General features: G+C 49.7%; 1 protein-coding gene across 2 annotated transcripts in view; it reads left to right on the top strand.

The window, feature by feature from the left end:
- Window positions 1–25764, top strand: part of ZNF423 (zinc finger protein 423) — a 367833-nt gene that overhangs the window by 114062 nt on the left and 228007 nt on the right. For both annotated transcript variants that reach the window (XM_055299154.2, XM_055299155.1), the window contains exon 3: window positions 11639–11839. In XM_055299154.2, coding sequence (XP_055155129.1) covers window positions 11639–11839 — 201 coding nt within the window. The remainder of the gene's footprint in view (window positions 1–11638; window positions 11840–25764) is intronic.

Below are 25764 nucleotides of genomic sequence, written 5' to 3' on the forward strand. Positions count from 1 at the left end.
TTCCCAGAGACAAAACATGACAGCAAGGCGAGGGCAGAATGGTCACTGCCTCAGGAGGTCACGAGGAGGTAACAGTGCACAATTTTCATGGTTCCAGGGTGGCTTTGTCTGACCGTTCTTCATTACTGCACGCGGCTAGATCAGTTTTATTAAGATTGTAAGGCTTGGAGGAGTGACACCGTTAACTACTTGCTGGAAAAATAGATTTGATTTTTTCTTGCAGGGGGTGTTTGTGGTTTATTTTTCTTCCCTCTGCTTCCCTCCTCCCCTCTTCCCTCCCTCTCATCTGCCTTCTTTTCTTTCCACTCATTCCTGACCCACTGTAGTTGAGAGCTGAGTGCAAGTGTCTGTGAGGTTGGGGAAGCTGCCATCTCTCTTTACCTTCCTGGATTTTGTTGCAACTGAGCCCTGCAGGGAGGGTAGGGTCATTCATTCCTGCATATATGGAACACCCATAAAAAACAAGGTCCTTGTGACCAAATGTCAGCCTGTCCTGGTCATGGAGCTGTGTATGGTTCTTTCATGTGTTTGCATCTAGAACAGGGGCTGGCTGGCACATAGTAGGTGCTCAGTAAATGTTTGTTGACTGATTGAAGATGTGGAGGATTTGTGTCTGACATGGTTCCAACGTTTAGGGAGCTCACTGCTGACCAGGGCCTGGCGGGCAGAGACCTGGAGTGAGGTCACCTGGAAAGTGGTCCCATAGGGAGCATCGACAGCGTGAGTACCATCCTCATTTTCTAGGTGAGGAAACTGAGACTCAGAAGTACAAGCAACCAAGGTCTTGCACAAAAATGGACTTGAACTCAGTTTCTGAATCTCTAAAGAAGAGACACTTTCATCACTGCCTAGCTGACTGCTCTTTCTGGTGAGGAATGAGCAGATGACCCTGTGCTCTAGGGGCTCTTGCTGGACACACTCCATGGCAGAGACCCTCAGTGGGTAGCCCCCAGGCTGGACCAGCCCTCCAAGGTGTATTGTTTAGCCCATATTATGTTTCTTAAAACTTGAAGTCAACATTTAGAAATCATCCAGAAATTTTATAGAGAACGGTGGAGATTTCCTTCTTCTTCTCCTTCTTTTTTTTTTTTTTTTTTTTTGAGACAGAGCCTTACTCTGTTGCCCAGGCTGGAGTGCAATGGTGCAATCTTGGCTCACTGCAATCTCTGCCTCCCAGGTTCAAGTGATTCTCCTGCTTCAGCCCCCCGAGTAGCTGGGATTATAGGCATGCGCCACCATGCCCGGCTAATTTTTTTATTTTTATTTTTTGTATTTTTAGTAGAGACAGGGTTTCACCGTGTTGGCCATGCTGGTCTCCAACTCATGACCTCAAATGATCTGCCCGCCTCGGCCCCCCAAAGTGCTGGGACTACAGGTGTGAGCCATGGATTTTCTTCTTAAAAAAAAACAAAAAAAAAGCAGTAGGTGTGTTTGCAGTGCTGACCATCTAGAGGAGTTGAGACCCCTCCCTGGGTGGGCTTCTGTGTGCTCACTCCACACCCCATTCGTTTGTACACTCATTTCTGTAATTTGTGTGGTGGTGGTGGGGGAACTGGAGTTGAGAGCTTCTCTCCAGTCGTTATCCGAGTGACTGAGGGGGCTGTCTCAGCCATTGGAGCCTCAGTTTTGACCTCTGTAAAATAGGTTGGTGGTAACGTCTCCCTGACAGGGGCTGGGGATCACGAGGCGAAAGATACAAACGAATTGGAAGGTCTGGCCTGAAGGAGGCGATTGCCATCACACCTTAGGTTCACCTTTAGGTTCTAGATTTCCTGACAACTGAAGATACATTCTCTGGAAGTTTCTAGTCATTTCCGTGGGCCTCTGCAGATCGTTGTTCTGTATCCAGTCCCTCATGGCCAGACAGAGCAGCCCAGCGAGGCTTGTGTGATGCAGCCGAGGTCAGGTTCAATGTCTCTGACGGACCTTGGCTTGAAATTCCATCCACAGAGCCACGGGCAGTGACAGAGACACCGGGGCTCCCCAGACAGCCGTCGGGAAGTTGCTTCCTTATTTAAGAAGCCGAACTTGGACAGCAAATTATGTGTTAAAATATTTGCCTAGAGCTCTGCTGCCAAGGGGACCCTTTAGGCTGAGTGTTAAATGTTACCCCGCTGCCTGCACTGCAAATATTTTAAACCTGAAGATAAATAATGGCTGCCTTTTGGAATTTGGGGCCAGCAATGGATGCACAAGCAGAGTGCGGAATTGGGGTTGGTGGGCTCCTTGCCCAGCCCTGGCCACACCCCTCCTGGGGCCTGCTTGAGAGAGTGTTCATGGAGGAGAGGGTTCTTCTCTAAGAGCAGGGCCCAAACGAACACTGAGTAGAGGCTAAGCCAGGGCTTTGACCTGGTGCCCAGGTTCAGAAAAGGCATCTTGCCCTCGGGAACATGTTTTTAGGAAACGTGCAGGCTGTTAGGGAGGAGGATATTTTTTTTTTATGAAAAAGAAATGTCGGCAGGGTACAGTGGCTCACTTCTGTAATCCCAGCAATTTGGGAGGCCGAGGTGGGATTACTTGAGGCTGGGAGTTTGAGAACAGCCTAGGCAACATAGCAAAACCCCATCTCTACAAAAATTTTAAAAATTACCTGGGTCTAGCTGGGTGCGTTGGCAGGTGCCTGTAATCCCAGCTACTCGGGAGACTGAGGCAAGAGAATCACTTGAACCCGGGAGGCAGAGGTTGCAGTGAGCCGAGATTGCGCCACTGCGCTCCAGCCTGGGTGACACAGCAAGACTGTCTTGGGGGAAAAAAAATTACCTGGGTCTGGTGGTGCACCTGTAATCCTGACTGCTCGGGAGGCTGACATGGGAGAATTGCTTGAGCCCAGGAGTTTGAGGCTGCAGTGAGCCGAGATCGCATCACTGCACTCCACCCTCGGTGACAGACCAAGGTCCTGTCTCCAAAAAAAAAAAACAAAAAAAACCCCCAAAAAACCCGTGTTGCTCCAGGGTAAAGACTTTGGAAATAGTAGGTATCTTCCTGGACCGTTTTTCCCTCAGCTACCTACAGAGGGCAGGCACAGGAACAGTGGGCTTGTGGATTGTAAGCTGATCACACGCCTTCACGGAGGAGGTGGCTCGCACCTTACTTAGGGTCGCACAGTCTGGGAAGGGGAGGATTCACACTTGGACCCAGGACTTTTCTCTCCTGGTGGAGTGGATTTTTTTTCTTTTGGTATGCATGGACATTTTTGTGCCTTGCAAGAGGGCCCGTGCCCTGACATTCCTCGTCCTCCTGCATCCTCAGGAGCATGTGAGCCCTCCTGCCAGACCCTTCCAGGTTTGACGCCTCCAGCTCTTGTCTGCACCGCGATGCTACACATGTTGGTTTGAATCATAATGCAGCAGCAAGACAGTGCTCACCAGCTACCATTGTCTCAAGCTGTACTGTGAGCCAAGCATCTGGCTTTGTATATATCACCTTATTAAAATTATGTGACTTAATTAAATGAGTCCCAGAGAGGGCAAGTGACTTGTTCATGGTTCCCCAGCTGCTAAATGGTGGAGTGTGGATTTGAACCCAGACAGGCTGGCTTCAGAGCCGGTGATTCTTTTCTGTTTTTTCTCTGTCATCCTCGACAGTCCCTGGAACATGCATCCAGCCATCTGCTGCTTGTATGTGTCATTACTTAATGACTGTCTTTATTTCAACAACTTGGTTCCATCAGCTCCACTGCACTCCTCTACCCCAGTGTCCCGATGGCTCCTGTACAGTTGGGTTCTCTGGTAACCCCTGGATGCGCCTAGAATGTGACGCCTGGTGGTTCTGCTTTCTGCAGGGGTGGATGGTATGGTCTCCCATCCAAATCTGATTGGGAGAAGAAGTGAGAGGTGGGGAAGCCTTCCCAGGGCTTGATGGCCCTGCTGGTCCTGCTGACCCCGCTGCCCTCTCACTCTCACCTGGCAGTGTTCCTGGCTCTCTCACTCTCTCCGCTCCACTGGTCTCCCTTCTCCCCTGCACCCTTCCTCCTCCCACCCATCCCTGCCCTGGCCTTCCCTATCCCCTCGAAACCCCACAAGGCTCCTATAACCCCTGATGTGGAGCTGAGCTGCGTGCCTGTCTCATAGTGGCCATGCATTCAGGTGAGCCCCGCCTCCCCACTGTGAGGTTGGAGAGGATGGCTTTCATGAGATTCAGGCTCCTTTTGGGCCTATGAGGAATCAGAGGCTCAGGTAGGGGACTTGCCTTGGTTAAGGTCACTCATGGTTGGGGGCTGAGGGGTACTGGAGCTAAGACTGGAACCTGGGTCCCTGACCAGCCCCAGCCCTGAATGCTGGCTCTTACTACTTAGCGTATCCTCTTGGGCATTCATTTATTCATCTAATCACTCATTCGCCCACCCCATATTTATTAAGCATCTTTTCTGTGCCAGCCTTTGTGTGGGCTTTGAGGCCGCCAAGATAAATAGGGTTGGGGAGCACCCCGTATGTTGTAGCAAATGTGCATGTGTTATGCCTGGCACACAGTAGGCACTTAATAAATATTTGTGGAAAGAATGAAGGAAAGAATGGGTGAGTGCGTGTGATTGTTGACCCTGGTCTGTCTCACGTCTCTCAAGCTCTGTCCTGAGTCTCTCTGTCTCGGGTGCATGGAGGCAGCTCCTGGCCCCCTGCCTCCATCTTGTGGATACTCAGCCATGCGGCCCCAGAGGTGGGACCTCTGATGGTTGCTGGGACGTTTTCAGTGTGCCCAGGGCTCCATGCTGACTAGCTGACTCCTGGGACACGAGGGCGAGGAAGAGGCATCCTTCTGGGTGGGTTTCTTTCTGATTCGTGTGCTGGCCAGGGGCCGACACTGGCTGATCTTTTCCTAGCTGGCCCTTGGGAGGGTGAGGCCCTGGCAGCCCTGGATCATGACCTCTCGAAGCCCTGCTGAGAAGGTAGGAAATGTCCTGTTCTCAGACCTGGCAGCCTGTGGACCGTCTGGTCCCCTGGGGCCTCTTCCCCATTCCCCTTTTCCTGGCAGTGGACCCAGCCAGCTGTCCCCTGCCCCGTGATTTTGCAGGCATTCCCTTTCTGCCTTTCTGTATAGTGGTTAAGAGCTAGGATCAGCTGGGTGCAGTGGCTCACACCTGTATTCCCAGCATTTTGGGAGGCCGAGGCAGGTGGATCAGAAGTTTGAGACAAGCCTGGCCAACATGGCAAAACCCTGTCTCTACTAAAAATATAAAAATTAGCCAGGCATGATGGTGCTTGCCTGTAATCCCAGCTACTCAGGAGGCTGAGGCAGGAGAATCGCGTGAGCCTGGGAGGCAGAGGTTGCCGTGAGCTGAGATTGCGCCATTGCACTCCAGCCTGGGTGACAGAGTGAAACTCTGTCTCGGGAAAAAAAAAAAAAAAAGAGTCAGGATCTAGAGTCAGAAGACCTGGATACAAATCCCGCTCTGCCTTTCCTGGCACGTGCTTTGAATGGGCTCCTGAGCCTTGTTTTTGTTTTCCTCATTGACAAAGTGGGCGAGTCCATTGCACCTACCTGCGGAATGGGGATATCCATTGTACCTACCACGTAGAGTTCCTGTACTCATCGAAATGGGGCAGTGTGAATGTAAAATGGTACCAGGAGATGCTCACACCATACTCAGCATCCCCTCAGGGTGTAGGGGAGGCTGTGCCACCTCCCTCTGTCCCTGGCAAGGCCCTCTGTCCCTGGCAAGGCCTCTACTGCTCCTTCCCTCCAGAGGGCATGGGGCCAGCTGTCTTGCTGCACAGCGTTTCTGCAGGGTCCGCTGTCTGCTCTCAATGTCATCATCTGGAATGCAAGCCCTTTCTTAAGGGCAGTAGCTCAGCGGGGTGGGAAAATTCACTACTTTTACTTTAGTTTTTGAGACTCTTGCTCTGTTATCCAGGCTGGAGTGCAGTGGTGTGAACACAGCTCACTGCAGCCTCCAACTCCTGGGCTGAATCGATCCTCCTGCTTCAGCCTCTCAAGTAGCTAGGACCACAGGCATGCACCACCATGCCTGGCTAATTTTTAAAATTTTTGTAAAGATGAGGTCTCACTGTGTTGCCTGGGCTGGTCTCAAACTCGATAGATTCTCCTGTCTCATCCTCCTAAAGTGCTAGGATTACAGGAGTAAGCCATTGTGACCAGCTGAAAATTCACTGCTTTCCAGTGAAACGTGATTGAGGTGAAAGGTTTTGTTATTGCCTCTCTTTGCTCATAGAAAGTCCCCCAAGTCCATATCTTGGGTTCAGGGAAGCTAGGTTTGGGTGGGTGTGGTGTAGTGGGGTTTCCTGGTGTGGGTGTACCCTCTTCCTCCTGGCTGCAGGAAGAAGCTGGCAGGACAGGGCAACCTCATCATATGTGAGGTCGAGCCATTTGAGATTGCCAATATTCAACTTTTTTGACCTAAAAAGATGGCACCTTTATATGGTTCAATCTAATACTTATCGTCAGACAATAAACTGCACTGTGGCCCCTTCCCCTCCTTCTGCCTCCATCTGTGTGGGGATTCAGAGGCCTGCTTTTTTGAAACCAATCAATTAATTCACTCATCCATTCATTCAACATTTATTGAGCCCCTACTATATGTCCATCTGTATGCCAGGGTTGGGGGAGGTGGCACTGAGCTAAATTAGACACAGCTCCTGCCCTCATGGAGCTTATAGTCTGGTGTGGGGCGAGAAGGTCGGCTATCCATTGCTAAGTAACAAACCATCCCAAAATGTAATGGCCTGAAGCAATAATTTACTACTACTTCTCACAGTACTATGAGCTAACTGGGTTCAGCTGGCAGTCTCACTGGGTGTTTCTTGTACGGTTGCAGCCGCATGGTGTTTGGAGCTGCTGTCATCCAAAGGCTTCTTGGGGTGGGATATCCAAGATGGTGTGCTCCCATGGCTGAAGTCGGTGCTGGAAGCTGGGAGTTGTTGACTGGAGCCCCCATGTGCTCTCTCTCCATGTGACTCGGGCTTCATATATTATGGCTGCTGGGCTTGAAGGGGGAGTGTCCCAGGAGACACAGGGAGAAGCTGCAAGCCTCCTTCTGACCTAGCCTCAGAAGTCTAGAATAGCACTTCTGTTGCATCCTGTTGGTCAAGGAGCCACTGAGTCTGGCCAGCCCCGAGGGGGACTGTGGGGGAGAATTCAGTCCCTCGTTATGATGGGGGAGTCCAGGTCTCCCTGCAGAAGGGCAGGTGGGGTGGGAGATATTGCTGTGGCCGTCTGGGGAAAATGCAGCCTGCCACAGGGAGAGAGAGAGAGAGTAGACAAATTAGCCCACAAAAGCATGAGTGCACGTGATGCTGAGAGCTCTGACTGCAAAGGGAAGAGAGCCCTGGGGAAGGAGTAATGGGGCCCCGAGTTCCGTAGGTGCCCAGGCTGGTGGAGATCTTTGGGAGCTGTGTGAAGACTTAACGGAAATCTTCCTGCTGGAGATCAGGAGTGGGAAGCCCTGGACCAAAGAGACTTGGCAGTTTATGGGGTTGAAAGATGACCTTCAAGGCTGTGGAGGTGGGCGATAAGTGAGAGAGGTCAGCAGAGCCATTGCTGAACCTTAGGGGCTGTGACCAGGACCCTACATGGGACTTTGAGGGGTTTTACAAACTCCCAACACCTGGCTCAGGTGTTCATTGTGTCTTGCTGTGAGGAAACCATGTAGTAGAGTGGTTAAGAGTCACATGCAGTGGGCTTGAAACTCGGCCCCACCACTTCTCTGTGGCCTCACTTAAGCTCTGTCACTTCCCAGAGCTCTGCTTTCCTCACCTGTAAAATGGGGATATGATGGCATCAACTCGTAAGGTGCCTGCACTTGATTAAGCATTGAGTGCGTAATCAATGCTCACTGTTCTTGGGGGATGCCTGGACAAAAGGATGCAGGTGTGCACATCAGAAAACAGTTGTCCATCGTGGAAAGCATGAGCTCTGGGAGGTAGGGAATCTTGTCAGCTGGAAGGACAGTCAGCATTCATAGCACTGGTTCGGTTTCTGTCCCACGCACATGGCCCTGAGGGAGAGGTCCCTGATTTGAAATCCGTTTGGCTCGGGCCTTCCCTGAGAGAGCTGTCTTCATGCTGCTGCAGACAGCCCCCAGGAGGACAGGGGAGGAGCCAGAGGGAAAGGAGCCAGCAGGCTGTTTTCGGGAAGCCCTCCCCAGCCCTGGAGGCTTCTGCAGAAAAGCATTGAGCCATTGGCCTTCTCCTCAGGGTTGAAGTTGCTTCACTGGGCTCTGGGGTGATTGGAGGAACCAGTGAGCTACAGTTCTAGCCCAGGTCATAGAAATGAGCCAGCACTTGTGGTGGGACTCACAAGGCAGGGCCAGGTGCTGGGCCTCTGGGCCCTACCTTCCCTGAGTTTGCACAGGTGATGTCCAGACTCAGGACAGGGACCAGTTGGGGGGCCTCTGGGGCTGGACAGAGCAGCACACAGGACAGGCAGGGCTGGGTTGAAGGAGTAGGGAAGGTCCAATCATTCATTCCATGCCCAGGACTTACGAAGCAACCGATCAGGTGGGCCTGGAAAAGAGGAACCCCAGAGGGTTTCCAGGTAGGACTGATGTCCTTGGAGCTCCCTGTTCTTAGAACTCCTGCCTCCTGGGCCTTAGAGAGCTTGGGGCTCCAACAGGCCCTGGGACTTCAGGAAAGGTGTGCTGCTTAATGAACACGTGAACGTATAGATTCGATCCTGGCATGGCTTTGGGTGGCCTTGCAGAGGCTCAGTTTTCTCATCTGCAAATGGAAAAATAACACCATTTATTCTTTTGTCTTATGGTGAGGTTCAGAAACTCCTGGGCACGAAAGTGCCTTGCAAGAGGCAAACCCTGCGTGGGGTGGAGGCCTTCCTGTTCTCCAGCACCTGATTCTGCTGAATCAGCAGAGGGGCCCTTGGGTCTTCAGGGAAGTCCCATTCCCCAAAACTTCTTCAGGCCCGAGTCTTCGCTGTCTTGTGTCACCTTCCTGAGGGCCAGGCTGGGACCCCTTGGGAGCCCAGAGGATGAGGTCTGCGCCTTTGTGTGGTCTGAGCTTGCCTCCGTCTCCGTCCCTTTCTGCACAGCCACCCTCCCTTCCCATTAGTAGCCGGCCGTAGGGGAGGTGACAGTTGCTTAAAACAGATTTATACTCTTGGATGACTTTATGGGTTTTTGCCTTATAAAAACCTGAGAGTTGACATTCTGATTTATCTACTCCCGAGTCAACAGGATGTACCAGATTTAAAGAGATCAAATGCATTGTGATGTTTGTGGTTCCAGTTGTGGATTAGATGAGCTATTATAGAAAGTGCTGCCAAGTAAATACGGCAAAAAAATAACGAGGGGATAATTTAAATATGTCTATTAAATTGTGTGTTAAGTAAAGTAGCACAAGTGTGGTGCTGATTGTAACTTATTATCTGGAGAATCGGTGTAGTAGATAAAGCCAGAATTATGGCTCTTTTATTTTCCCTTTCCACAGAACATTTTTTTTTTTTATTAAGGAAAGACTGTAAACGAGGAATTTTGGAGACGGGCACTTGACTGTGTAACCATGGTTGTGTGATGACTTATAATATCGAAGGCTCCAAATGATATTTCTCATTTCTTTGCTTTCTATTTCTTGCCCTCACCGCAGCGGCAGATCAGATTCCCTGAGATAAATATGCTGCCTGGCTTTTAATGGGATTTCTGTCTTGCCAGAAGTTGGCGCGTTCTGATAATAAAAGAACCTAAAAACTGTACATCCCTTAATTGGTAAGAAGAGAGATGTTTTGATGGGCCACAAATGGAAACATTGATTTTTACTGCCTCCGCGCAGTTCCAGTCGGCGTGTCGTGCAACGTTCCCTGCCTTGGAAGGAAGCAGCTGGCTCTCCGATGAGCCGATTTGTGTTCCCAGGTTCTTGATGTCGGGTGCTTGGAAGGGCATGTTCTGTGCAGACGGGAGAAATAGAGCCTTTATAACATTATCTGTTTCCAAATTGAAATATTCATAGGACTGTGGTTTCCACCTTGAATTGAGTGCATTCTTTGCTTCATGTCTCTCTTTCTTGCTTTGGCGCCCGCCCTCAGGGGTTTGCAGGTTGTGCACTGAGCCTTTTCCTGTAACTGTGATGTTGCATGTACACACGTACATACAGGTGCACATGCACGCACTTTTGCATATGTATATATGCTTTCAAAAACACCTTTATCGATGATAAGATCTCTCTTTGATTTAAATCAGTGCAGCTAATTTCCGGATGAGTAGATCTGTTTTCCAGGATGGGCTGTAGGAACAGACAACACACACTTTTATTTTCCAATCCAAGGGTCTCTGCATTTTAACAGACACATTTTATCCATTGACATTTATTAGGATTACTGATATATTCTGTGTGTTATATTTACCATGCGCTTTTGCACTTTGATTTACAAGTTCCTGGTGTGTCTTATTAATCTGTAAGATTGGGGCTGTGCTCCATTTCCCACAGTTGTGCAGGGAAGTGAACTAGACCAGGAGTCATAAAGTTGAGCTGAGCCTCTGTAAGGTGCTTGGGCTGTTGCTTCTTCTGGCTGGATGCCAGGTACCTTACCTGTGAGACAGAAATAACAAAGCTGTCCCTCTCTGCAGGGGGTTGGATCACATGATCCTTTGAGCCTTCTTTGAGTTTAGGATATGCAAGGCTGTGAAATGGGGCTGTGTATGAAGCACCGAACAAAGCACAATTGCAAGGCATCATTATGATCACGAATTCACTTTTCCCTATAGATTGGCCACTCTCTGCACAGTGCTAAGCATAGTAGCTGTTTTATTTTAAAGAAATCAGTGAGATCATTCCAAGACTGATTCTCACTGTCTAGGCCTGTACCAGGTCACAGGTGACGCTATTTATTTTATTTTATATTTTTTAGAGATAGGGTCCAGGCCCAGGCTGGAGTACAGTGGCACGATCATCGTTCCCTGTAACCTCGAACTCCTGGTCTCTAGCAATCCTCCTGAGTAGCTAGAACTATAGGCACACACCACTATTCCAGGCTAATTAAAAAAAAAATTTTTTTTTTTGTAGAGATAGAGTCTTGCTATATTGCCCAGGCTGGTCTCAAACTCCAGGCCTTCAGCAATTTTCCCACCTTGTTCTCTCAGAGTGCTAGGATTATAGGTGTGAGCTCCCATGCCCAGCCTGGATGCATTTTAAGCTTGAGATTCGACCATCCATGGTTCTTCAAATGTGTACTTCCTTTATTTCAGAGTTGGACATCTTTGCAAAGAACTGAGCCAACGTCACTGCCCTGGGAGGCCTGTTGTGTGGAAGGTGAACTTGGCTAAGAGATCTCCCAGCTCTAAATTTCAAGCCTGTGGGGAAAACTTAAAAGTTTAGGTGTGTTAGGAACAGCTGATGGGGGCTTTAAAAAGGTGTGTAACCGAATCTGGTTTTTAGGAGACAAAATACTAAGATTTTTCACCTCTCTGATGGGTCACGGCCCCCAGCATCCGTGCACAGAGGGGAGATGACAGGAAATCCCCCTAGATGATTTGCACCAAGAATTAAAGAATCTAGTTGAGAATTATGGCACCACATGCTACAAAAAAACCCCGTCTATTAATATACTGAGAGGTGTCAAGGATAATGGACCCCGGGAGGTAGAGTAATTAAATGTATCTTAATAAATGCCGGGCGATTCTTTTAAAACCCTTTCCCAAGACCCCATCAGCTGACATGGACTGTATTCTTCCTGTTGGCAGGAGGCCTAGAAGGAGAGCCGGAGTGCGATCGGAAAACCAGCCGTGCGCTGGAAGACAGGAACAGCGTGACAAGTCAAGAGGAGAGAAATGAGGATGATGAAGACATGGAGGATGAATCAATTTACACCTGCGATCACTGTCAGCAGGACTTCGAGTCTCTGGCAGACCTGACGGACCACCGGGCCCACCGCTGTCCTGGAGGTAATGCAAAATAGCCCCGGGACTCTGACAGGTGGTTACACGGGTAATTGGACATAGCAACAGCTTGAAGCCTCAAGTGAGATTAAAGAATTAATAATGTAATTTTACAGTTAATGTCATTTTATTGTGGTGTCTTGGGTACCCTGTATCCGCCTTTTAAATACAATTAAAAATAAAAGCAACAGCTTTCCGGCAGGCAGGAATTAGATGGTGGTGCTCTGTCCTGGCCCCCTCTCCCCGCAAGCTGTGCTCTGGTACTCAGGCCATGAATGGGTGGATCTGCACCTTGAATTTCTGGAAGGCCTTTTGGAAACGCAGTAATTAAGAGGTTGTTAGTGCAGAGTTAAGCAGCTTAAGTGTGGAAAGCTGCGTAAAGGAGTAAGCTCTGAGGCAGAGCTTGTGATGGGACGAGGAGAATTTCAAAGGCCAAGGACAGCCCGTGAAAAAGGGACCTGATTCCAACTCTGTGCTTGACCTCACGCTTCTCTGAGTAGGAGGAGAAGGGTAGCTGGGAGCTGCTTCTGCTAGATTTGACTGGAGCTCTTTTCTCCATTTACTCAGTGCCTTGGAGAGGGTGTGTAAGACCAGTTTTCTAGGAGCTACTGAAGACTTCAGGAGTTGTGTGTGTATATGTGTATTTGTCTGGGGTGATTGGGGTGGGGAGTCAGAGGGCATGTGCATTCCCTGGGATGTGGCAGCCATGCTACAGGGATGACACATTTCTGGGCTCTGAGATCTGCAGAGGGAGTCCGTAGGACCTGTGTTCCTTACACAGTCTTCCTGAGAGACCATCTTCCATCAGGGTTGTTGATGAAACTCCTTGGATACTGGTTTGTGGAAGAAGGCCTGAAATCTCAGGCCTGCATTCTAAAGGGAACCCATCATCTGTTGAGGGGAACATTTACTGGTAGGGATTAGATTGGCACCCAAAGCTCTTGCTTTTTCTACTCCTCATATCATCTTGGAATTTTGAAACTAAGTGTTTGGGGAACTGCTATGATTTGCCCTCTAGTGACACCTGTGCCTGCACAGCACTGGCTAGACCAAGTCCTCATTCTCAACCTCTGGAGGAACAGATATTTAAATAATAATAATAATAATAATAATAGACCTAAGAAGAATCTTACAGTTTTGGACATTTTGGGGCCCAGTAATGCAAACCCCAGTCATTTGGAATTTATGATATTGCAACCAGAGGCAGAGGTGATGGTTAATTTTCAATTCTAAATCAGAATTGGAAGGGACCTATGAGGTTAGCTTTTTAAGTCTCCTCACTTCCCCAAGGGAAATACTAGGGCAAAGGGAGGAAAAGGTGATTGCTTGGCCAAGGTCACATAGCTGTTTGGTGCCCAAGCTAGGACTTCCTCTGGACCCTGGGCTATTGACCCTCATCCTACTTGAGGAATAATATTATAGATGTTGGTATGTTTCTTGATTTAGCCAAGAATTAACATGGAATCTTAACTATAAGAGAATGAAATATTGCCACTTACTTTACAATCAACTAATTCATCTAATGAAAAGTTATTCTCTTTATTTTCTAAATGCAAGAGAATAGGCCATTCTGTGTAGTTGTTAGAGTGGGGCCCCAGGCCTTCTGCTAAGCTGTACTTATATGAGTCCCTGCAGCTCTTAGAGGCTGCCCCTTCCTCCAGCCCTTCAAATCAAGGAGATTCTCCTGTCTTTCAGTCTCACTTTTAAGAATGGTGGCATTTTGGGCTGGGCACAGTGGCTCATGCCTGTAATCCCAGCATTTTGGGAGGCTGAGGCAGGCGGATCATGAAGTCAGGAGTTCAAGACCAGCCTGGCCAATATGGTGAAACCCCATGTCTACTAAAAATACAAAAATTAGCCGGGCGTGGTGGCACATGCCTGTAGTCCCAGCTACTTGGGAGGCTGAGGCAAAAGAATCGCTTGAACCCGGGAGGCGGAGGTTGCGGTGAGCCGAGATCATGCCACTGCACTCTGGCCTGGGCGACACAGTGAGACTCCGTCTCAAAAAAGGAAAAATAAAAAAAGGTGGCATTTCTAGATGGAGAAAGGATACGGTGAAACTGGGCTATATGTGGGGGTCTGAGCCAGAAATAAGAACTGGTAGCTAATTGTGCTTTGGTCCCCAGGAAGGATCCTCCTCCCAGTGGCAAACCCTTCTCTCATCAGCCTCTGACTCCAGGTGAAATCCATGGCAGCCCTGTTTGCAGGGTCCCCAGCTGCCCTTACTGATGCTGGTGGTATCCACCGACACTCCTGCCCGCTTCCTAACAGGACCTTGCTAATGACCTCCGTGGGGACGCAGGAGCTAGGAATACCCCCAAACCCTGGAGCATTGGAGGGTAGTCAGAAATTCCTTGAAAGAGTGAGGGAAACAACCTTGCCTAAGCACATCCCTGAGAAATTCATTACCGCCCAGTAAAGGCGTGACCCAGCCTGGGATAGTTTCCTAGATGTGTGAGGAGTTATTTTCCCACAGGTCTTGGGTTCTTAGGATTACCCAATGATGGGATAAACCACCGGGAATTGCGTATGTATTATTCAAAACAGTTCCCTACCTGGAATGCCTCCACACCCTTCCATTGTGCAGTGGTTTTCGAACTGTGTTCCCAGAATTATCTCTGAGGCTATGGTGTGGTGTGTTTGGGGCGTAGGGGTGAGTATTGGGGCCTGTCAGACTGAGGGGGCGCTGATGTCCAGTCCAGTCAGAGCGATTCACCTTAAAAGTCTGTTTTATACCTGGGGCTTTAGCCTAAGATGTTGTTGGAAAATTGGCCTCTGATTTAAAGGTTTGGAAATGATATAAATGTGCAATCTCAGGCTCCCCCTGGCCAGGCTGATGGGTCTGCTGGACGCTCACCACTGGTCACTCGATAGAAGCCCAGCAGAGACCGTGTCTGAGAGGGTCGCGTTGGGCGCAGGCTGGGCAGGCCACGGTGCCCTGCAGATGTTTCTGTGGGAACCAGAGGGTCTGCCCGCTTGGCCTGGAGCAGAGAGTCTGCTCCTCAGGAATCGTGACCTGGGGTGTGAACAACCCTCCCCCTCATAGGGACTGTTGCTGCTGGAACGTGGAGGCAGCACACGCCTCCTCAAATGGGTGTGTCCTGGCAGGGTCAGCCCTTGTGAGCCATTGGCCTTCTGGGGAGAGTGCTGTGTGTTGGGGTGTCGGGGGTGTGTTTGTGGGTGGTGACTGTGAATGTGGCTCTTCCTGAAAACTGCTTCTGTGTCTTTCTACGGCAGTTGGGGTGGTGTTGAGGGGGAGATTGGGGGCAGCATTTTGCTCCCTCAGAATCTGGGAGAGTGCTGTGGTGAGGTTTGGGGGTTTTCTAAGGTGGGGGGATGCTCACCCCTCAGGGGTGGGAGGGGAGCTTCATGCCAGAATGGCCACGATGGAAGACCCCCCCATCCCCAACCTGGAGCCCGGCCCCTGCACTAAGGAGCCTTCATTTCCAGTTGGGAGCTCGAGAAGGCACCTCTCTGTTGTTCCTCAGCAGGAGTGGCATGCCGGGCCCATGAGCTGTTGAAGCGTGGACTTTAAGATCTCGGACAACTCCATCAAGTCCTGTTCCTCTCTCTCCCTCTCGCTCTCATTTGTGTCTGAGGAGAAACCAACCTTAAACCCATAAGGTATCAAACATTGCATTTTTATGACACAAACTGAAAAGAGCAAAAATCCAGTCCTCTCCATTCATTCTCCCCCCCGATGTCTGTTTGATTTTTCTTTGTTCCTCTCCAGCCCCTGGCCACAGGATGCCACACGTTCACATGCTTGGGGTTGTGAGCACATACGTTTTTACGTTCTATGTTTGTCACATAACATGTTATGAATGGGTTCCCATGTGGTTACCTGGTCTTCGCCATTTTTCTTTGTTTTTTTTTTTTCTGCTGGGGGGAGCTCTGTCTTTTAAATAGCAGTACTCAAGGGCAGGAAGATTGGGTTGCAGGTACTGTGTCCATACTCTATGAAAATATTAAATTTAGACTAAGATGTCTGTAGATGAGGCCTTTTGCCACAGTGTAGATAGGGACTGACTGGGTAAGTGTGATGGGCTTCTCTGTTCCTAATGGAGACATGTTTGTGGGCACCAAGTCAGGAAATGGCAAAGGATTTGGTGGTTGTCTGAATTGCCAAGGATGGGCAGTCCCTGTCAATTCAGGTCTCACTGATTTAAATCACGTTGGAACAAATAACGTCATAATTTGTGAAGCGTTGGCCAAGCAAATTTGGGTCCTTTAAACTCCAGCAGGGGGTGTTTGTCATCATCTTCTAGGAGCCAGGAGGACTTGGACTGCTTTAGAAAGTTTCTCTAGGAACTGCCTGGGGTACCGTAGAAGCAGGTGCGAGAGGTTTGGTTTGCCCATGGGCTGATGGTGGTTTTTTATGTGCTCACTGAAGCCAGTCACCTGTGGGCCTGTAGTCTGGATTTATCACTTCCTGGTGCAAATACTCCCTTTTAAAGACACTGCAATTTATGTTGACCCCTGCTTTGGCCTGAATTAAGAGGCTGGCTGCTGGAGGGTGTGTGGGTGCTCCGTCTGCGCTGTCATGCTTGAGATCTGACTTTCTTAGTGCCATTCCTCAGAGTGTCCACAGTGGGCTGTCAGCAGGGGTCTGTGCTGTGCCAGTCCTGAACGTGCCAGCCCAGGTCCCCAGGGCTGGAGGACTTGACAGCTTTTGGGGTCTTTGGCCTCTTTGCTAAAGGGGCTGCTGGCCTGATATGGCTTTTCGTTGTAGGTAGTAAGACCGCGGGCTCCAGGCACTTGCCTTGGAATAGAAATCACCTTCAGGACCAGTTCGGAGCTCAGCATTGGTGTCTTCCCTTCAGCTCCGTTCCCTGATCTCTGACTTGGGCCAGGCTCCTGGCAGGCCCTAGAGAGGTGGTTCTGAAGCAGATGGGGTGCGTGCTGCCCTCCAGGGGCTGGCAGTCTGGTGCTGGGGGCAAATGTGTGAGCAGGTGTTGCCTCCTCCACACTACGGCAAGGGCTGTAGTCCTGACATTCTTTGTATTTTCAGTGCCCACAGCCTGCGAGGCACTATGGGACTCTGCCTGAAACACACGCCTTGCAGCCCTCCCTGCTGGCCCTCTGCAGCCCCCACGCCCACACAGTCCAGAGCGCCCATCCCTTTCTGTAATTGTCTTTCACGTGTTTCTCACCCATCTCCCTCCCTACTATTAAGCTGCATGAGGACAACAGCCATACCTGTTTTGTTTCCCGTTATGTTCTAGCCTAGCGCTAGAGCAGAATTCAACATGTTTGTTGAATGAAAGAATCATCTCACCTAGTCTTTATAACAATCACCTTTGGTGTCCAAGGTGACACTGTCTTTATTTTTTTAATGAATTAGTTTTTTAAGAGACAGGGTCTTGTTCTGTTGCCCAGCCTGGAGTGCAGTGGTGCCATTTGTAGCTCACTGCAGCCTTGACTTCCTGTGCTCAAGTGATCCTCCCGCCTCAGCCTCCTGAGCTAGGACTACAGGGGTGCCCCACCACACCTGGCTCATTTTTAATTTTTTCTTGTATGGATGAGGTCTTGCTATGTTGCCTAAGTTGATCATGACCTCCTGGCCTCAGGCAATCCTCCTGACTGGGCCTCCCAAAGCTAGGCACTATTTTCTACCATTCGTCCTCATTTTGCAATTGGGTGACTGAGGCTCAGAGAGCTGGAGGATCTTGCTCAAGGTTACAGATCTTGTCAGTAAAGGCAAGCTCCGAGGTTGGAACAGCTTGCCTGTGCTTGAGAACACAGATTGGGGACTGTGAGCGATTTCAAACTAAACTCCAGATGGCTTTTATGAATGCTCAACTTCCAAAAAAACAAGAGGGAGGACTCTGTTCAAAGAGCAACAGCAAAAAATATGTTCCTGGTGGGTTAATTTTGTGGCTCCCCTCTCCGCTATCCCTTCTTGAGGACTGGGACCAAAGAGTGTTTCCCTAGCCCCTGTGAAAGGTAGGCCCTCCTTTTCTGGCGAAGGTGAAATGCTGCTGTGCAACAAGCCGGGTGGAAAGTTAATTACACCCTGGTTTGTTCAGCTGTGGCCAGAGTGACCTGTGGGCCCCAATTACAGGGCTGGGGCTGTGTGGAGCTGGCACCTTTGCCAGCCGTGTGCTGTCGGCCGGCTGGCCAGCGCTTGCCTTTGTGTGCCGGCTCAGGCCCCTTTCCTGCTCCAACAGCATGAGGGGCTCCCTGCCTCATTGACTTGCGACGCTCCTCAAACTGGCTCTGTTTCGGTCGTGCAGTGTGGGGCTGGGGCCAGTGCCAGACACTGTGCTACGTGATACACAGGTGCTGGGTGTAGGCTCCTTCTGTCCACAGGGAATGCACTTGGGGCCTTGGTGTCAGCTGACGTCATGTGGCGCAAAAGGCTGGGGGCTTGAGCACAATTGATATCTGCCCCCCACCTTAAGAGTTTTCCTGCATGCAGACAGCTTCCAGTTAGGAAACACAGAGCAAGAAATGGTCCCGTTATGTCAGCCACAAAATGTATAAAAACCAGGGAGCAAACCCAGTAAGAAACATTCAAACGGCATGGAGAGGACAAACAAAATCAATTACAGTGGGGTGGGGGTTGGGGGAAGACAGGGAACACAGAAGAGACCTTATTCCTATTCTTGTGGAAAGATTCAGTATCATAAATATGCCAATTTCCTCTAAACGAACCTATTGGCTTAATGTTAGCTAATGAAAGCAATGGTAAGATTTGTTTAGAAATGGATGTGCTGAATTTATAGCTCATAAGGAAAAGTGGGTATGCAGGCATCAGAAGGAATCTTCTGGAAAAGGAACAGGGAGTGGGGACAGGAACCAGCTCAGATTGCTCTGGAGCAGAAAGGATTCGAAGTGGTGTGAAACAGAAATGGACCCAAATACAACTGGAAATCTAGTGTATGAGAAGGGTGTCCCTGCACGACAGTGGAGGACAGATGGCTCTCTCAGCAACTGGGATTAGGATGAAGAGGTGGCCATCCCCCAAACAGGAAATTGGATCCTTCCCTCACTCCTGACACCAAACTCAATCCCAAGTGGATCAGGAATCTAAACATAAAAAGAAAACTTTAAAATACTAAAAGAAAACAGAGAGCTTTTAAATATTTTAATTCAATAGTATCAGAGTGAGGAAGGCCTTTCTAAATATAACCTCAGTGTCAGAAGCCATAAAACCAAAGTCAAAACATTCAACTACATAAAAATAAAAAATTTCTACATTGTGAAAACCACAATAAATCAAGCCAGGGACAGATATCACACGCAAAAGATATTTCCCTTAATGTGTAAGGAGCTCCTACAAATGCTAAGAAAATAGCCAATAAATCAACACAAAAAAACATGGCAAAGGCTGGGTTGAGGCACAGCCAAGCCTGCTTGAGATGCCTGGCCTTCCCCAAGGTATGCACCATCTCTGATCCGTTGGTGCCACGCTGGTGGTTAGGTATTTTGAATATCTCCCATGTGCAAACTACAGAAATGGACAGAAATGGAACCAGAGAAAGAAATACTAGTGGGATCCTAAATATTTAAAAAATATCTATTGGGAGGCCAAGGCGGGCGGATCATGAGGTCAGGAGATTGCAACCATCCTGGCTAACACAGTGAAACCCTGTCTCTACTAAAAATACAAAAAATTAGCCGGGCGTGGTGGTGGGCACCTGTAGTCCCAGCTACTTGGGAGGCTGAGGCAGAATGGCATGAACCCAGGAGGCAGAGCTTGCAGTGAGCTGAGATCACGCCACTGCAGTCCAGCCTGGGCGACAGAGTGAGACTCAGTCTCAAAAAAAAAAAAAAAAAAAAAAAAATTAGAGCCCCGTTTATAGTAAGGGAACTGCAAATTTAAACCATAAGGAAATACCATTTTAAAAATACCAGAATGGCACAGATCAAAAAGTTTGCCAACACCATCTCACTGGTCAGGTTGTGTTCCATGATGTCCAGGCTTGGGGTCTTATTCTCTTCCCTCTCCACAGAATTGCTTTGGCCTGTGGCTAGAACACATAGTAGGTGCTCAAAGAATGTTTGATCTTGGGGCTAAGGAGGCTACAGCCCTCCTGCAAGGCAAAGGGGTGTGTGCAGTAAGGAAAGTGGAAATGCCACGGACACAGTGCTTTGGGATATGAGATAGAAAAAAACAGAAGTTCTGGACATAGTAGGTCCTCAATTAATGTATAATCAGAAGGGTAAGTTTAGAGATGGAAGAGATGGTTCATTCATTCAATAAGTGTTCCTTTAGTGTGTACTATTAGCAGGGATCTGGGCTCTAGGGATGCAGAGGCTATTATAAAAGGTAGCTCAGTGGAAAAGGTGTTCACTTCTCAAAAGGATGCTTTGACTTGTGTGATGAAGTGCTGTGGTGGTCTTTAAACAGCCTCCTTCTCTAGTGTCCTTAAGAGGGGCTTTGATGAACAGAGAGGTTATTCTCTATAGCTCTCAGGAAGATGCTGACCTGCTAGCAGGCTTCCACTTGGGAGGGAAGTGGATGGGCAGGGTGGACCACTGGCCAGCCTGGGTCTGCTTGGCTGGTGGCATTTGTGGAAACCTTCCCTAAATTGTCTGCCCCCTGCCCTCCGATGGCTTCTGATGGGGAACCATCCGTAGTCTAGCTGGAAGATAAAGTTGCTGTGATCCTTTTGTCTGCCAGCACATAGTAGGTCCTCAGTTAATGTGCTGTCTGCATAGAGACCTGGCTCAAATTGACAAGCAGAAAATAGAGGATTCATTGCCTCCAGGAACTGAGAAATGCAGATGTAAGGCTGGCTTCAGACTTGGTCCTCCAGGGCCTCCAGAGACATTGCCCCAAGTCTGTCGAAATGAACCCCATCACCGTGTGTACATCAGCAGAGGTGCCCCAGCACCTCCAGGCTCCACCCTCTCGACTCAGCAGTGACAATGGAATGAGCAGCCTCTTACCATTGCCAGGGTAGAAGTCCTGAGGTTGACTCTGTAGAATGGCCAGGACCAAGACTCACCCCCGCCCATGATGCGGCCAGGGAGACAACATACATGTTAGCAAGGGTCAGCGTTGGGTGCGGGGAATCAGGGCAGCTCCATGCAGACCACTGGGCCTGAGAGCTGGGGAGGGGCTCCCCTGAATGGTGGTCAGGAGCCACAGACATCTTCTTTAGGAGGTAGGAATTACATGCAGACAAATAGGAAGTAGTAAAAGAATGCAATGAAATGCCAGATTGTCAGGTATCAGTTATCAATTGATAACCAATACTTTTGGTTTTGACAGTGTCTAGTCAGGTAATCTTAGAATTTTAGGGAAGCGGAATCCTTGGTGTGCATATCCTCAAACCTTTTTCGTTTGAATGTGGTTGAAAGAATGGCAGAATCAGTCTCTCAAACACAGCCAGGGCACTGATTGGACCAGGCTCCTTAGTGAGGTAGTCCTTGTCCCAGGTCACACAGGGAGGTGGTAGCTTAACCAGCACTCTCTGAGGTTATCTGCTAACTGCTGGTGGGGTGGGGAGGTGGGATTGCAGCTCCCAGGGTGGACAGGCGACTAGTGCAGCCTGCAGGGCACCCATGTTCTCTGGCAGGAGGTGCCTGTGTATATGCAGCTCCTGCCTGGCTCATGGGTGCTTCTGGGAATGCCACATCCAGCTCACTGTCTTTGAGGTCTCCAGACCCACAGACCTCACACTGTTTGCACTGGACCTTTTCTTTGTTTGCATCTTGTGGAAGAGTGACTTTGACCCTTGACTTCTAACAAACTTCATAGAAGTTGTGCCCCCACCTTGGGTGTTCCTTAAAGCCATGGTCCCCCAGAACCTCTGCTGCTTGGTCCTTTGGGGGCAGTGCTCTGGGAGGTGGAGGGTGAGGTAACGGTGTGTCAAGCCCTCGTGGCATCCACCAGCAGCTTGGCCCCTACAACATTATGTCCAGGCCTCAGGCCAGGCTGGAGAGAGGCTGGGCAGCCACCAAGTTAGTCAGAGCCTTGAGCCTGAGTGGCTCAGATGCCCAGATGGTGTTGAGAGGCGACTCTGAAATCAGCCAGCTATGCTGAACCTCTCCCGTGCATTCCTGAGAAACCCAGTATATTAGTTCATTTTCACACTGCTATAAAGGACTACCTGAGACTGGGTAATTGATGAAGAAAAGAGGTTTTTAATGACTTGCATTTCCTCAGGCTGTACAGGCAGCGTGGCTGGGAGGCCTCAGGAAACTTATGATCATGGTGGAAAGTGAAGGGGTAGCAAGGACGTCATAGCATGGTGAATCAGGAGAGATAGGGTGAGAGGGAGGTGCCACACACTTTTAAACAACCACATCTTGTGAGAACTCACTCATCACCAGCACAGCAAGGGGGAAATCTGCTCCCGTGATCTAATCACCTCTCACCAGGCCCCTTCCCCAACATTGGGAATTACAATTCCACATGAGATTTGGGTGGGGACACAGAGCCAGACTATATCACCCAAGTGTTACCAAAAAACCACATCAACTGCCATCAGCCAGAGGGAGAAAGAGGGATGCAGCTACGTATTCTAAAATTGCACTAACAAGGTCTTTTCTTTATTCTGTAGATATTTCAATAATAAGGTTTTTTCCCCCAGTGTATTAGTGTATAGCTCTAAAACCTCAGTGTCACTGAGCCAGCTCGGGGCCCGTCACGTGGAGCTGCTCTTCCTTTCCCGTCAGGTCTGCTTTTTCATTAGGCCAGCACTTCCTGCCCTCCTTATCCTCTGTCTCACCGCTGGGCGGGAAAAGCAAAGGCCAGGGCCCCCCAGAGAGGCCCTGCTGCCTTTCTCCTGGAGGTGCTTGTGCTAATTCTGGATTCTGTTGGGCATAAAGATCTGAAAATTGTGTTCCCTGAGTAATCAATCTCGGTTACTACCAATTTGAGGTTTGCAAAAGCTTTGAGAAATGCCTGTGGGTGAGGATAGGAATAGCCTCCAGCTGGGATCCTGACCTGATTTTGGGGTAAAAGAGGCAAATAGAGGGGAGTTGTTCTAGAAGAGTCCTTTATTATAACTGGCTATGGTCTGAATGTTTGTTTTTCCCCCAAATTCATTTGTTGAAATCTAATCCCCAATGTGGTAGTGTTAAGCAGTGGGCCTGTAGGAGGTGATTAGGTCATGAAGGCTCTGGAAGAATGGGATGAGTGCTCTTACAAAAGGGGCCCCGGAGGACTGCCCAGCTCCTTCCACCATGTGAGGACGCAGCAAGACCGTGTTGTCTATGAGAAATGCGCCCTCACCAGACACAGAATCTGCCAGCACCTTGATCTTGGACTTCCCAGCCTCAAGAACTGTGAGCAATAAACGTTTGTGGTTTAGAAGCCATTCAGTTTATGGTATTGTTGTTATATCAGCCTGAACAGACTTAAGACAGAGCTGAAAAGTGTTGATGCTGTCTTCCTCCATCCCTTACTCCACAATTCCAGGCACTCAAAGGAACAAGCAAACTTAGTGGATGAAAGAGAAGTGTGTTCCTTAGACCACAGCATCCCCTGGCACGTGTGCATTCATTCACAGATGTTTTTATTTTTGAGACAGAGTCTCACTCTGTCACCCAGACTGGAGTGTAGGGGCACAATCTCGGCTCACTGCAGCCTCCACCTCCTTGGTTCAAGCAATTCTCCTGCCTCAGCCTCTTGAGTAGCTGGGCTTACCACACTCAGCTAATTTTTGTATTTTTAGTAGGAAGGGGTTTTACCATGTTGGCCAGGCTGGTCTTGAACTCGTGACTCAGGTGATCCCCTCACCTCGGCCTCCCAAAGTACTGAGATTATAGGAGTGAGCCACCACACCCGGCCACAGAGGCTTTTTTTAAAGCATCTACTGTGTGCTGGGAACTGGGTGAGCAAAACACTGGGTGAGCAAAACAGACAACAGTTCCTGCCCTTGTGTAGCTTACTGGGCCCCTTGATAACTTTGGCCAGGGGATTCTTGAATGGACTCCTATGAGTTGGTTGGTCCCCTCCCTCTGTGGAGTAGTCCAGTAGTTCAGTACTGGCCAATGCCTGCATGAGTGGTGTGGAAATGAAGAACAGGAGCCGGTTCACTGCCAAAGGGTTATTTATTGTGCTCTGACGCTGTGTCAGCAGAAGCAGAAAGGGTGTCTGTTCCGTATGTTGCTGGAGGGAGTGGTTCAGGGAGGACAGAGAAGGAGAGGCCTCAGGGTCATGCTTGCAAGTTGGAAGGTTGGGATTCCATGCCAACCACTGGCAGACAACCAAATCCTAACCAGCTGAAATCAAACAGTGCAATGTATTGGCTCATGTAAATAGAAACCTAGGTGTAGGACTAGCTTCAGGTGCAGCTGAATCCAGGGACTCCAGTGAAGGGCGAAGGACCCAGTCTTCCTGCATCTCCTGGCTCTGAGGAATGCCACAGTGGCTTTTGGCTCAGGTCAAATCAAGTGCTCTGAATAGCAGACCTAAAAAGTTTCCCCAGAGGAAATTAGGGTGCTGCTAGCAGAAGAAGCGGGGATGGATGCTGGCAGCAGAAGCAGCCCGAAGAGAGAAGGAGCTGAGGCCATTTAACCTAGAGAGCAGGTGACCTGACCTCCTGAACTGAGGGGTAGGCAAGAGCTTGGCTGGAAGTCCAGCCAGCCCTACCAGTTCCATGGGGGTCTGTTCCTATGACGGTGAAGGTATGGCTTGAGTGGCTGATGCTTTTATTATTGCCTCTGGGTAAGATGCCTCTGTGTGCCAGGGCAGTGGGGGAGCGGGGATGAGACCCGTCCACCCCTTTCTCCATTAATGTTGATACTCCAAGGGCCAGACCAGGACCAATTCCAGAAGTCCCCAGGGACACCCACCTGGCCTGTGTGTAAGGAGTGATGTTTTGGTTGGTGAGAGTCTTTGCAAGCCTGGAGATGAACACATCAGAGGGTGGCAGTGGGAGGAGAGTGGGATGCAGGCTTGGGGCTGAGAGATGGGCATGGTGGATTTATCAGGTTCCTTCAAACCTTGAAATCCTGTGATTGGCATCCCTAACATGACACCCTAACACAGAAAAATAGAGAACATCCCCAAACAAAATGATAAACCAACCAAATTTATCTCCCGCTGACTGGGGCTTGCAGTTCAAGGAGTGCTCCCAGCAGGAGATCAGCCCATAATGCGGATTCCGCTTTCCTCTGGTCACAGCCTCCCCAGCACCCCAGCCCACTGGCCTAGTGGCTCAGAGGGGTGATCAGGAGGAGCTGCTTCTAGTGTCGCAGCAAAAGCCAGGTAGCAGGGAGAGGCGGGGGATTCAGAACAGGAAAAGAGCAAGGAAATTTAACTCTGGCATCGGTCTAAAATAAAGCGCTACTATTGGTTGAGTGTTTTGGCAATGTTTTTAAACACTCTGTGCCAACTCAGAGAAAAAATGTACAGGGGATTATAAAATGCTTCATTTTGTGTTAAATAGTTTTATTTTGGAGTTGACTGGCTAGGATTTGGCTGCCTTTGGAAATGACGTCATGGGTATGGGGGTGCATGTGGGAAGACTGAGGCAGGCGAGGTGGCTCTGCAGGTGGGGAAATGGCAACCAGCTTGGGGGAGCACACCTGCACCTCTGCCCCCGCCCTTGGATGTGGAGTGTCTCAGCCTCTCCAAGGGTTGCTGAGTGGGTTGGTGCTGCCACATGATGGGAGTGATGAGGTCAGATCTGCTGGAGCGGGTCTGACCCCTCTGAGGGTTGGTGGGGGGTGCTGTTGGGGGTAGGTGGAAGGAAGGTGGCTGAGGGGCAGGCAGCAGGGAGACTGGGGAGGAGCAATGGCTGGCATCCGCCTGTGGGCACCCAGCCTGTACCCAGCCTTTTCTCCTCAACTGCCCTCCGCTGTCTTCAGGACAGCTTGCGCCTGACTCTGCTCCTCCCCCACTGCCCTGGGGATGAATCCGCTCCCCTGCCTGGCCCTGTGCCTCTTGTGGTTTCTCCTCCTCCTGCTTGATTACCACAGCTCACTGCAGTATAGACCTCCTGGGCTCAAGCAATCTTCCCACCTCA

This window comes from Symphalangus syndactylus, chromosome 11 (genome assembly GCF_028878055.3).
Source record: "Symphalangus syndactylus isolate Jambi chromosome 11, NHGRI_mSymSyn1-v2.1_pri, whole genome shotgun sequence".
NCBI classification, from domain to species: Eukaryota; Metazoa; Chordata; class Mammalia; order Primates; family Hylobatidae; genus Symphalangus; species Symphalangus syndactylus.